The sequence below is a fragment of the Carcharhinus amblyrhynchos genome, chromosome 11 (genome assembly GCF_965287045.1).
Source record: "Carcharhinus amblyrhynchos chromosome 11, sCarAmb.v2.hapA, whole genome shotgun sequence".
NCBI classification, from domain to species: Eukaryota; Metazoa; Chordata; class Chondrichthyes; order Carcharhiniformes; family Carcharhinidae; genus Carcharhinus; species Carcharhinus amblyrhynchos.
The window spans coordinates 16290569-16304974 of record NC_137334.1 but is presented as its reverse complement, the minus strand read 5'-3'; the positions used below and the strand labels follow the sequence as shown (position 1 = coordinate 16304974).

Genomic DNA, 14406 nt, shown 5'->3' with positions numbered 1-14406 from the left:
ATGGGCAATAAATGCTGGCCTAGCCAGTGATGCCAACATACTGCAAATTAATAAAAAGAAAATCCCAGGATGCGATTCATCAGGCACAGAGGATAACTAGCCTTTAGCCCCATTAGTTTCCCTATTATTTTTTCTCTAGGGATAATTATTTTTTATTTCCTCCCCGCATTGGTGCAATGGAGTTTATTGGATTGGATGTTTTTAGAACTTTTTTTTCTTTTAGTGATTAACAAAGTTACATTCCTCCTTTTTGTTTTATTCAGTCTTTCTAAATTCTTTTTGAGCTTTCCACTGAAATTGTGTCCTCTTATTTGTATTCAACGCAAGAATGTCCAAAATGTTGCATTTCCCAAGTGAAAATAACAATAACAACAGCAAATTATATTTATATAGCAACTTTTAACATTATGAAATTCCATCAGATGCTTCACAGGAGAGTTATAAAACAAAGAATGACAATGAGCTACTTAAGGGGATATTAGGTCAAATGACCAAAACTTGCTCAAGGAGATCGGTTTTTAAGAAGTGTCTTTGAAGAAGTAAGCAAGGTGGAGAGGTGTAGGGAGGGAATTCCAGGGCTTGCCTGAAGACATGGCCACCAATGGTTGGGCAATTATAATTGGAAATGCACAAAAGGTCAGAATTAGAGCTGTGCAGATATATATTGGAGGCTAATGGAGTTGGGGGAGTTTACAGAGATAGAGAGGGCAAGGCTGTGGTAGGATCTGTAAATAGGAATGAGAATTTTAAGATGTTGCTTGACTGGGAATCAATGTGGGTCAGTAAAAACAGGGGTGGAAGGAGAACAGGATTTGCTGCAAATCATGCAAGAATAGTGGAGATTTAGTTAACCTCAAAATTACCGAGTATAGAATCTGGGAGACCAGGCAGGAGTGCATCGGGCTAGCCTAGTCTTGTCTAGAGGTAACAAAGTTTACGCAGCAGTTGAGCTAAGACTGGGATGAAGTTGAGCATGATGACAGAGGTGCAAATAAGTAGTCTTAGTGATGGTACAAATATGAAGTCAGAATCTCATCGCAGGATTAATGCAATGTGACCATATTAACTTCACCTCAAAGTGTTGCCTGGGAAAGGGATGGAGTTGGTAGCTAGGTAAGAGTTTGGAGCAGGGAGTGAAAACAATTGCTTGTCTTCCCAATATATATTGGAGGAAATTTCTGCCCATACATTACTGGATTTTGGATAAGCAGTCTGATAATTTAGCAATAATGGAGTCATCAGGGGAGTGATGGTGGAGGTAGAATTGGATGTCATAAGCAAATGTGAAAACTAAACCTGAGCTTTTTGAATGATGGTGTCAAGGGGTGGCATGTAGATGAGAAATAGGAGGTTAAGCACAGATCCTTGCGAAACGCTAGAAGTAATGTTTCGAGAACAGGAAGAAAAGCCATTGCAAGTGATTCTCTGGTGACTAAGACACTGTCGTATTTCAAGTTATTCACTTGGTGATCATGATCCCTTTCCCCTATCCTGGTCCACGTCACCATTACCACCACCAAACCCCCAGCCAGCTTAAATGTCCTTTGGTTTCTTGCTCTCGAAAACCTACACTCAAGAATCAATGATGCTGAAAGGCCAGAATTTTGTGCGGGGCAAGTTTTTTTTTACACAGAGGGTGGTGGGGGCCTGGAATGCATTGCCAAGTGAGATGGTTGAGGAAGTTACGTTAACCAAATTTAAGATTTATCTTGATAGGCAAATGATGAAATGGGGAATAGAGGAATATAAGCGGTTGGTTTAAATATGTAAAGATGATCGGCTCAGGCTTGGAAGGCTGAAGGACCAGTTCCTGTGCTGCACTGTTCTTTGTTCTTGGAATGATCAGAAGAGTAAAGCAGCCAGATACTTCCTGGAAAATAATCATTTAAATAGGGTAGAAGAACAAAGCAATCTAGAGGATAGACACACCAATCATTCAGTATCTAGTCGCAAATTAATAACGGAATTTGAAAGTAAGAAAAGCATTATTACCAGAGGAATACAACTGAAAAGGAAAGTAGTTATGCTAAACTTATAGAACTTTGCTATAAAGAGGATGCAGGCACTGGAAAAGATGTGATTGGGGGAGGGGGGGAGTTTACAAGAATGATGTCTGAATTGAGGATTGAGTAAACCGGGGAAGGCTGGGTGGGGCTGTTTACTTCCTCTTTTCTAGAAAAGAGATGGCTGAGGAGTGAACTGATGGAGGTTTTTAAGGCAATGGAAGGCTTTAAAAGGGTAGATATATAGAAGACCTTTCCATTTGTGGGGCTGACCAAAATGAAATTATGAATGATAAATCCAATAGGGAATTCAGTAGAAACCTACCTATCCAAAGGAACTTGTTAGCATATGGCACAGTTGAGGTGAGCAGATTTATTTAAATAGTAGATTCACAAGTTGAAAAGGAATAGAATGATCTGAAGTTAGACAGAACGGTTAAAGGATGCTCGCATGGAACATAAACACTAGCATAGATCAGTTGAGCTGACTGACCCTGTTTTACTGCTTTTTCATTTTATTTAACCCAAAATAAAACCAGAACAGCAATTAGTATAACCCAGGTTTAGCAATTATATAAATATCTCATAAAAGCTGCTTTAGCCTGATTACTGCTGACTTTTTTTTTGCTTATACAGAAACTTCCACCAGGAACCAACCTCAAACTGGACTTGGAAAGTGATGAAACTCTAAGAAAAGCATTTTCCAGTTCTAACGCATCTCTTGGTGTAACTACAGAAATTTCCACTTCAGAAATTTCCACAATGGATGATCCAGCAATTACAGAACTGTCCAAAATGGGGGCCACAACTGATGAAGTCAACCTTGAAAGCAGCAGCCAGCAAGAAGGGGTCAGTGATGCGAATTAAAAGTAGAAGGATTAGTCATGATTTTGGACATACAGGTCACAATGAAGTTTATCTGTGCCCTGAGTGTAACTTCTTAGTTTTTCTTCTTTTGCATGTTGATTTATTCAGGATGCTTTAATTTACTGCCTTGCTCATCAATAATAATGCTATTAGCAATGATAATTTGGATGACAGGAGTGGCACAGAGGTTAGCACTGTGTGGAGTTTGCACATTCGATCCGTGACTGCATGGGTTTCCTCCAGGTACTCCGGTTTCTGCCCAAATATGTGTGGGTTAGGTTGATTGGCCATGCCAAATTGCCAGTTAGAGGATTAGCAGCTTAAATAAATAAGGTTGTGGGGAGATAGGGCCTGGGTGGGATTGTGGTTGGTGTAGACTCGATGGGCCAAATGGCCTCATTCTGCACTCTATGATGATGATGATGATTCTATGACAGACTGAAGTCCTGAACAAACCTGTGTGAAGAACATGCCTGTTGTATTTAATTCAGACACCATTTAATGCTAATGCAAGTTGATCATCATTGTTCATAGAATTACAATCCCCTTCATTGTTCCACTCAGTCTTTTCAGTATTCATTTTAACCCTTGGGCTAGAATTTCAGTTCATTATTTTCATCCAACTCACAGATCCTTAAACTATTTAATTTCTTCTACACTTTATATAGCAGAATTTATGATATTATTTCAACTCCTCTTTAACATAACTTTCTCCAACATACTTTAATCCAAAGTTTGTGACTGAGTCTAGTTGTGCTAGTTTTCTCTAACAGAGACATCGAAGAGTTAATGAGAACAGCTCCAGTCTCAATTAGTATTATTCCCCCAAAAGCTCATCTGTTTTATTACATCAAATCATTCTGCTCACATGTACAGAAATATTTGGCAGTAACAGATTCCACACTGGATTGGAAACAGATAAGTCTCACCCGGAACCAAGTAGGTGCAGAGTTACTTACAGCTGGAGGTAACAGAAGGACCCACAAGAAGCCCAGCTTCTGTCACAAAGGACCTGGAGTTACAATGGGCAGAGGTTGAAACTAGTCAATTTAAAGACAGACCCAGACTAATGTTTCCTGAGGCCCATGAACTAAACCAGTGCATCCAAGCAAAAATAGAACAGAATAAAATGGACATGGGCTGCCAGGTCCCTCTACTCCTGCAATACCTTTAGAATCACATCCTTCATATTATGTTGCCTATTGTTGATCCTTCCTACCAAAGCATTTCACATTTCTAGGTAATAAATTTCATCTATCACATGTCCATCTATTCTATCAGTATTTGAAGTCTATTCATTGTCATCCTCATAGTTCACAACACTTTCAACTGTTTGTGTTAGTCTAGGTCATTAGTATAGATCAAGAAAAGCAGTTTACCCAATACCAAACACTGGGAAGAAAGCACAATACACCTTCCTCCACTACAATCTACAGTCTACATCAACGGGGATGAGTGGAAACGGTCGAGAACTTCACATTTCTAGGTGTTCAGGTCACCAACAACCTGTCCTGGTCCCTTCATGCTGACGCTATAATTCAGAAAGCCCACCAATGCCTCTACTTTCTCAGCAGGCTGAAGAAATGAGGGGGGATCTTACAGAGACGTATAAGATAGTGAAAGGGATGGATGGGTAGAGGTAGAGAGATTCTTCTTGCTCAGAAAGGACAGCAGGACTAGAGGGCACAGCCTCAAGATAAGGTGGGGGGGGGGGCGACAGTTCAGAACAGAGTTGAGGAGGAACTTCTTCACTCAAAGGGTGGTGAATCTCTGGAATTCTCTGCCCGTTGAAGTGGTGGAGGCCACCTCGCTAAATATATTTAAGTCACGGGTAGATAGGTTTTTGACAGACAAGGGAATTAAGGGTTATGGGGAGAAAGCGGGAACGTGGAACTGATCCACTTCAGATCAGCCATGATCTTATTGAATGGCGGGGCAGGCTCGAAGGGCTAGATGGCCTACTCCTGCTCCTATTTCTTATGTTCTTAAATTTGGCATGTCCATTATGACTCTGACCAATTTTTACCGATGCACCAAAGAAAGCATCCTTTTTTGGTTGCATCACTGCTTAGTATGGCTCCTGTCCTGTCCAAGACCACAAGGGTCATGAACATAGCACAGTTCATCATGCAAACCAGCCTCTCATCCATTAACTCTGTCTACACTTCCTGCTGCCTCAGAAAAGCAGCCAGCATTATCAAGGATATTATTAAGCTAAACTAGAAAGAATGCAGAAAAGATTTACCAGGATGCTACCGGGACTTGATGGTTTGAGTTACAAGGAGAGCTTGGGTAGACTGGGACTTTTTTTCTCTAGAGCATAGAAGGCTGAGGGGTGATCTTGAGGTCTTTAAAATAATGAGGGGCACAGATCAGCTAGATAGTCAATATCTTTTCCCAGAGGTAGAGGAGTCTAAAACTAGAGGGCATAGGTTTAAAGTGAGAGGGGAAGTGTCCAGAGGGGCAATTTTGTCATACAGAGGGTGGTGAGTGTCTGGAACAAGGTCCCAGAGGTAGTAGTAGAGGCAGGTGCAATTTGTCTTTTAAAAAGCATTTAGACAGTTACATGGATAGAGAGGGATATGGGCCAAATGCAGGCAATTGGGATTAGCTTAGGGGGTTTAAAAAAAGGGCAGTATGGATAAGTTGGGCCAAAGGGCCCATTTCCATGCTGTAAGCCTCTGACTCTAAGGACCCCACACACCCCGGACATTCTCTTTCCCACTCTCTTCCATCAGATACTAAAGTCTGAAGTTGTGTACCAACTGACTCAAGAACAGCTTCTTCTGTTGCCATCAGACTTTTGAATTGATCTACTTTGTATTAAGTTAATCTTTCTGTACACCTTGGGGATGCTTTTCTCAACCTGCTGTGCTGCTCTAGCAATTAGCGTGGAGCTATTTAAAACATTTAATCGAGAGCTTGAATCCAATTAGCGGGTCTGGGACTGAAGTCTCTGGGCCTGCTAGCCACCCCCCTCCCCTGATCCTCCCAACCCCACAGCTACAAGTGTTTTACTTCAGCAGGGTTTACAATACTAATGGGGAGCTGGCAGCCTTACCCCACTGGAGTGAAGGGTCAAGGGCAAGAGAGGGGGTTATTCCTTAGGCATTGCCAGACTTGCAGTGCCAGCCTAGCCCCAAAGGGGCTAAGTGGCACTGCCCACCAGGTATGTTTTAATGAATATGACATTTTAATACTTTAAAAATATGTTCCCACTCCTTGCCAGAACCATGATTGGCTTTTAATCTGCCAGCAATTTATTTCCCAACTTCATTCCACTTGACACTTCGCCTCCCACACAATTAATTACCTCCACCCATCTTGTTCCCACTTCCATGAGATTTAGTAGATTCCAATAGTTTTAAATGCAGTCAGATTTTCTAGTAACTTTCAATTTTTAACCTCATCCTGTGCCCACTTCCTTTCTGAACTTTCTACATTTAGTTTGGTTCTCATTTAGATTATCAATTTTCTTTCAGTTTTACTGTTTGTTTGAATCAATCTTCACTGAAACTGTTAATTTTTGACTCCAGTTTACCTGGGCCAGATTTGTTCACAGCCTACTGAAATTAGCTTCCCCAACCTGCCCCAATTTATTTTCCATAGCTAATTTGTAGATATGATCACTGTCCCCCAATTGTTCTCTTTGCTGTTCAGCCTGTAGAACATGATTCTCCTCCCCCCATATGAGTTAGCTGATCTCATTCAGAATAGCAATTCTGAGTACTGCAATTGACCTTCTTACTGACAGGTTGCCTCCTAATTGTTCATCATCAGTTTGTGGTGATGCCATTCTACTTCAGGATTCCCTTCCTATGTTTAAATCATTTGCGATTTTCTTTGGTTGCTAACGTTTAAGTGCCTGACTGTTGTGTTCAATTTGTAATAGTGAATTTGAATTTTAGGTGAGAAAGAAGTCACTGCCAGAATCAGATAGTGGTCCGCAACTATCGGAAGCCCCAGAGTCTAAAAAAGCATCAGATCCCATCCATGATCAAACGATGACCAAGATCCCGAAACCAGCTCACAGGGAGGAAGATGTTTTTGATTCTATGATTTCCTCAGCGCTGAAAGAACTGGAAATGGAAACAAGTGATAGCGAACAGGAGGTGAGAAGGAATAGAAGAACTTCCAACACAGGTAGAGAAGGCAAAGAGAGAAAGATGAGATTTGACAGATCTCCAAGAGCATGAAATGTGAGTTTGGTGGATCCTGCTGGAAGCAGGATAGTGAGGGGGTGTGTGGTGGCTGAAGGAAGCAGATGTGGGTACCTACTTCACATTCTCAGCAATCGGGCAAACAAGGCCCAATTTGGGCAGGGGCAGGAAAGATCAGACTCAAGAATCCTGCATGTCCATGGCAGGATGCCAATTACGCTCACAGATGAGTCATTTAGAGCCAATTATCTCTGAGCCCACCAGACTTTATTAGTTGTGTTAATTTAAGTGGCACAAATTTATCTTCTCACCACCCATTCATAAACAGATAAGTACTTTTAATTTGCATTTTCCAACCTCAGTTTTGGTGTGATACAATTTTCTAATAAATAACACCATACAAATTGAGATTGAACTCGTCCTAAGTATTAGTTTATTTAAATACTTGGTAAGGTTACAAAGCTGCCATCTTTATAGCTCTGCAGCAAAAGAGAGAGATAGAGAAAGATTTACAGTGCAGAGGCCACAAAATAAATATTGTTTCACGTGGGTTCCAGAGCCCAATGAGGTATTATTCCTTCACAGGTTGGTGAGTTTAGTAAAAACCAATGCTGGATAATTCAGTTCTCCAGTAGTGGTGACTTCACACTATGAAGTAAGCATGCAGCGAAGAACCAGTCTTGTAGAGGATGGTACAGAATTTCCAAGCGACGCAGTGTAGATGAGGCCAGGTGTTTAACCTGGGCCAGAGCTCAGATTGTGGTTAAATGACAAACTAGCAGACTGACTCTGCAAATCCGCAAGGCAATATTACTGATTTGATGAGCTAGTGGTCCATGTTATATGACTTCTCACCTCTCCACTCTGGCTTTGACAAGCGATGTGTGTCCATCGACCGAGTCCCCAAGACTCAGTGTTAAAAGAAAGGTTGCGACGTCCTTGTCTTAATACACAAACAGACTCCTGTTAGCCAGCTTAGGTCACTAAATGCAGCTAGCCATTGCATAGCTCTCTTTGAGGGCTGAACAGAAAAAAAAATTCAAAGTGTTGTTGGTAACTCTTAGAGATAATGATGTGTGGATTTTCCTAATGGCTTTTGTTCAAGGGTCACAGATATATTGATTCAGCTATTTTAAGTCTTTCTCAACTTTTAAAATTTTAGAGATAGCAATGAGCATAATTCTACATTTTATTTTTAAAAATATATATATATATATATATATATATATACACACACACACACACACACACACATACAGGATAAGGTTCCTCCCTCAGTGGCTCAGAAATTTAACTAGACTACATAAGTCTTCCTGGCTCTTGAAGGCTGCCTAACAAACCACATTAGATTTGACTCTAGTCTCAGAGGCATCCTTTGTTGACAAGTACTCAGTACTGATTGAGGAACCCAACATCAGGAGAGGAAACCATTGAAAGCCAGTCCCCTTAGCCATTGCATCTGACCTATCCTTACACTCCTTCCCCACTCAGCCAGCATCAGGGATTAAGTGACAATTCTCTGGGGTCTTCAAACATCATTGTCAGCAGTCACCCTCCTGGGACCATACTTATGTGGAAGGTGTGACATAGGCCTATGTCTGAGTCCACTGAAATTCATTCAGCTATCTGCACAGAAGCAAAATGAGGTTCTGGAAACGAAGTCAGAGAACGTTTATTCTCTTCCTGGTGCTGTATAGTTTGACAAGATTGTTCCCTAACTCAACACTATCACTTGATATTGCACAGGTTTGTTCACTGTTAATAACCTTGTGCAGAGGTTTGCTGGCTGCTCACAAAGACGTTTCAATTCTTCCTTGGATTATGTTGTGTCATAGGTGTGTCTGGATTCTTTTTACTTTCAAGGGCCTTCAGAGTCTGGTAAGGAACCCAGTTCAAGTTTTAATCGGCGCAAGCTGAGGACACAGTCTGATCTGGGCCTTGCAATTTGGGATTCATAAAATAGCAGCTTTCTCCAAACTCTGAAGGCTGGAACCCTGGTCAGCCATTAGAATATGGCCCAAGATTTTGAATTCTGATATATAAAGATTCACCCTTCTTGGTAATAATTTATCCAGCCTTTCATGGGTCAGAGCTTCTCCAAACAGAAAAGTACAAAGCAGATATACCCCATTAAGTTCTCAATAGCCAATACATATACCATTAGTGAACAGGGAATGGGAACCAAAATAAAAAAGAGGGAGAAATTAAACAATAATATTCTTAATTATCTTTTTATTTTGTTGATCTCTTCCAATAACTCCAGTTCAGTTGGTTTTGCTTTCATAAGTGTTAAAAATACAGAAATAACCAGGCAATAAATATATCTTGGTCATATGTATCTGCCCTGGTTACAGCAGAGAGGTGAAATATCAAAAGACAAATGAGTGCAAATAACTATTATTTTTTTTTAAATGCAGAAACACCTTTCAACCACTGGTGACAGATGTAGAAGAACTATTTTATTTCCAGAAGTAGTGGTGAAAGACCGAAGAACAGGCATCCTGGGCTTCAAAATGCACAGATATGTATTAGAAAAAGATAAAGAAATTATTACAAAACATCACAAAGTGAAGACGGAATCCACAAAGGGAAAATCCCAAAAACAGAAAGCATGCAAATATGTACGAAAGCCTTCTATAGATAGACTGGAATCTGAGCGCATTCTAAATGCGCTTCTTCCAGGTAATGCAGTTGGTGTACATGATACTAATTCAGAAAAATTGGCTAGCATGGCACCCAACAAGCAAAATAAGCAAAGTGATGATACAGTAGTAGTAGCCCAGGACATACCATCACAACAGTCCTCCAAAAAACAAACACCTCAAGGCAGCTCACATGCCTGCTGAAAGAAGTGGAATAGGGCATTTTTATATTTCTTCGTGTAGTGATGTTCTAAGATAGCATGGTAGCTTGTTTTTGTTTGTCTTTAATAAATCTAAAAGAAAATTAGGGCAATTGTATCTGGAATCTTGAATGGAAAGTAGATTTGTAACATAAGACTCTGGTTAGTTACCTGTTTTCCCCCTCAGCTCTGCACTGTGCGCTTAACAGGAAACTTTATCCTAATTGTCTAATATATACATTAAAATTATACTCACCAAGATAAACAAACATCATCTTCAGTTGCCAAGTACTTTGTCTGACAACCAGCTTTCCATCAGAATGGATGCTTGGCTTTGGACAATGGAAGCAAAAATTCTTGAAACCATTCGATAGACTCAAGACTTTGTGGCAATGCTGAGGGTTCTGTGGAAGGATGGATTACGTGGCTTCCCTCACCTTTATAAGAACATAAGAACATAAGAAATAGGAGCAGGAGTAGGCCATCTGGCCCTTCGCGCCTGCCCCGCCATTCAATAAGATCATGGCTGATCTGTCGTGGCTCAGTTCCACTTTCCCGCCCTCTCCCCATAACCCTTAATCCCCTCTCAAAAACCCATCAACCCGCTTCTTGAAAATATTTAGTGAGGCAGCCTCCACCACTTCAACGGGCAGAGAATTCCAGAGATTCACCACCCTTTGAGTGAAGAAGTTCCTCCTCAACTCCGTTCTAAACCGCCCCCCCTTTATCTTGAGGCTGTGCCCCCTAGTCCTACTGTCTTTTTTGAGCGGGAAGAGTCTCTCCACCTCTATCCTATCCATCCCATTCATCATCTTATACGTCTCAATGAGATCTCCCCTCATTCTTCTAAACTCTAACGAGTACAAGCCTAGTTTATTCAGCCTCTCCTCATAGCTCAACCCCCTCAACGCCGGTATCAGCCTAGTAAACCTCCTCTGCACTCCCTCCAAGGCCAAAATATCCTTGCGCAGGTGCAGCGCCCAAAACTGCACACAGTACTCCAGCTGCGGCCTCACCAATGCCCTATACAGCTGCAGCAAGACCTCCCTACTTTTATATTCAATCCCCCTCGCTATGAAGGCCAGCATCCCATTCGCCTTCCTGACCACCTGCTGCACCTGCAGGCTGGGTTTTTGCGACTCATGCACAAGGACCCCGAGGTCCCTCTGCACCGTCGCCTGCTGCAGTTTTTTGCCCTGTAAGTAATAGTCCTTCCTACCATTCTTCCTACCAAAGTGGACCACCTCACACTTGCCAACATTAAATTCCATTTGCCATTTCCTGGCCCATTCGCCCAGCCTATCTAGATCCTTCTGCAGACTCTCCACACCCTCCGCACAATTTGCCTTTCCCCCAATCTTGGTGTCATCAGCAAATTTCGACACCCTACACTCGGTTCCCTCCTCCAGATCATCTATATAAATGGTAAATAGCTGAGGCCCCAGCACCGACCCCTGGGGCACCCCACTAGTCACCAACCGCCAATCCGAATAGCACCCATTGACCCCCACTCTCTGCCTCCTATTTGACAACCAATCCTCTATCCACGCTAACACCCTACCCCCAACTCCATGTCCTCTGACCTTCTGCAGTAACCTCTTGTGAGGTACCTTATCAAACGCCTTCTGAAAATCCAGAAAGACCACATCCACCGGCTCTCCTCTATCCACCGCCCTAGACACATCCTCATAGAACTCCAGTAAATTTGTCAGACACGACTTCCCTTTAATGAAACCGTGTTGCGTCTGCCCTATCAAGCAATTCCCTTCAAGATGCCTCGCAATTTCCTCCAAGATGCCTCGCAATTTCCTCCTTAATGACGGATTCTAACATTTTACCTACCACAGACGTTAAACTAACTGGCCTATAATTCCCCGCCTTTTGCCTGGCACCCTTCTTAAACAACGGTGTAACATTAGCCGTTTTCCAATCTTCCGGCACTTCCCCGGAATCCAGCGATGTCTGGAAAATAACCACCAAGGCATCCACTATAACCTCCGCCATTTCTTTCAGAACCCTCGGATGCATTCCATCCGGTCCTGGGGACTTGTCCACAATCAGCCCCTCCAGTCTGTCGCGCACCACCTCTCTAGTAACAGTAATGTCATTAAGACCCTCCAGTCCTACCACCTTTCCATCGCTAACACCCGGCAAATTATTCACGTCCTCCTCCGTGAAGACAGAAACAAAAAAGTTATTCAAGACCTTAGCCATATCCCCATCCCCTACCACTAGGTCCCCTTTCTCATCCTCTAAGGGACCAACGTTCACCCTAGCCAGCCTCTTCCTTTTTATATATTTATAAAAACTCTTGCTATCCTTTTTTATATTAAGCGCTAGCCCAGCTTCATAGCTTCTTCTACCCTCCTTTATCAACTTTTTTGTCAATCTTTGTTGACATTTAAACCTTTCCCAATCCTCTTCTCGCCCACTGCTCTTAGCTACTCTAAATTCCTCCGCTTTTAATTTAACACTTTCCTTCACCTCCTTCGTTATCCACGGCTTATTACATCTCCTCCTACGGTCCTTTTTGACCATCGGAATAAATTTCCGCTGAGCATCAAGAAAGATCTCCTTAAAGATCCTCCACTGCTCCTCAGCAGACCTACCTTCCAACGCGCTCCCCCAGTCCACATTCGCCAATTCTTCTCTCATCCTACCATACTCCCCTCTATTCAAACAAAGGACGCGTGTCCGGGAACCCACTTTCTCCTCCTCCATCTGCAACAGAAACTCCACCATACAATGATCACTCTCTCCAAGAGGATCCTTTACCGCAAGGTCCCTAATTCTACCCGCCTCATTACATAGCACCAGATCCAAGATAGCTCGCTCCCTCGTCGGCTCCAACACACACTGTTCCAGGAAACTATCCCGGCAGCATTCCAAGAACTCCTCCTCGAGCCCACCTCGTCCAACATGGGTCGACCAATCAATATGCAGATTGAAATCCCCCATAACTACTGCCGTCCCATTCCTGCACGCCGCACTTATTTGCGCGTTAACAGCCCGCCCCACCTCCAGATCATTATTCGGGGGCCTATAGACGACACCCACCAGCGTCTTCCTCCCTTTGCTGTTCCTAATCTCCACCCACAACGATTCCACTTTCTGCTCTTTGGCTCCGATATCATCCCTTGCTACCACCTTGATGCTGTCCTTAATCAGCAGAGCTACGCCACCCCCTCTTTCCTCCTGCCTATCCTTCCTAAACACTTGATAGCCCTGTACATTCATCTCCCAGTCCCTGTCACCTTGCAGCCACGTCTCTGTAATGGCCACCAGATCGTATCCATTTGTGTCGATCTGCGCCACCAGCTCATCCACTTTATTCCGAATGCTTCGTGCATTCAGATAAAGCGCTTTCATCCCAGCCTTCTTCTGGACCCTATTTGCCGTAACGCCACCACTTGGGACATCCTCAGCCTCTTCCCTTACCTGTACCCTATCCTTAACTGTAGACCTCCTAACATCACCTACCCTCGCACCCTCCCCCCCCCAATTAGTTTAAAGCCCTGTCTACAGTCCTCTTTACTCGATTCGCCAGCACTCTGGTCCCAGCACGATTCAGACCAACCCCATCCCGCCCGAACAAGTCCCACCTACCCCAATACTGGTGCCAATGCCCCATAAATTCGATCCCATTCCTCCCACACCAATCTCTGAGCCACCCATTCACTTCCTTTATCCTGTCAACCCTACGCCCGTCTGCACTCGGTTCAGGCAGTAGCCCAGAGAAGACCACCTTGTCGGTTCTACTTTTTAATTCCATTCCCAGCTTCTCATACTCCCTCCCCAGATCCTCAGTCCGCACTTTGCCTACGTCGCCGGCACCCACATGTACCACCACAACCGGGTTCTCACCCTCCCACTCCAGATTCCTCTGCAGCCCAGCTGCGACATCCTGTACCCGAGCACCAGGCCGACAAATTTTATGGCCTCGCTCATCCTGAAACAGTAAAATCCCATCCGAGGTCACCTGACCTTTCTACATTCCATCCCTTGCCAACTCCAATTCCTGTTGTAGGCGGGGTGGTAAAAGCCTGTGTCTGTAAAGAACTGGAGCATGGCTGATAAATCAGTCAAAGAAACGAAGACACTACAGCAGCAAGTGGTTAACTCGTTGGCTCAATTCTGTCAAACTAGCAAATGCCAAAATTTGCCAATTATGGTACACTGAACAGTCAGAAGGTCATTGGCTTAAGTTCCATTCCAGAGATTTAAGCTCTGAACAAAGAACAAAGAAAATTACAGCACAGGAACAGGCCCTTTGGCCCTCCAAGCCTGCACTGGCCATGCTACCCGACTGAACTAAAACCCCCTACCTTTCCGGGGACTGTACCCTTTTGCCATCCTATTTGTGCATTTGTCAAGATGCCCTTTAAAAGTCACTATCATATCTGTTTCCTCAACCACCCTCAGCAGTGAATTCCAGGCATCCATCACCCTGTGTAAAAAAAACTTGCTTTGTACATCTTGTCTCTTGCACCTTAAACCTATGCCCCCTAGTAATTGACTCTTCAACCCCGGGAAA

General features: G+C 43.2%; 1 protein-coding gene across 1 annotated transcript; it reads left to right on the top strand.

Moving 5' to 3' along the window:
- Positions 1-2666: 2666 nt before the first annotated feature.
- On the top strand, positions 2667-10287 carry LOC145349935 (uncharacterized). Its single transcript, XM_080198623.1, has 3 exons — positions 2667-2852; positions 6779-6982; positions 9448-10287. Exons 1-3 carry the CDS (start codon positions 2766-2768, stop codon positions 9874-9876), a joined length of 720 nt encoding a protein of 239 aa, XP_080054749.1. The 5' UTR covers positions 2667-2765; the 3' UTR covers positions 9877-10287.
- The last annotated feature ends 4119 nt before the right edge of the window (positions 10288-14406 follow it).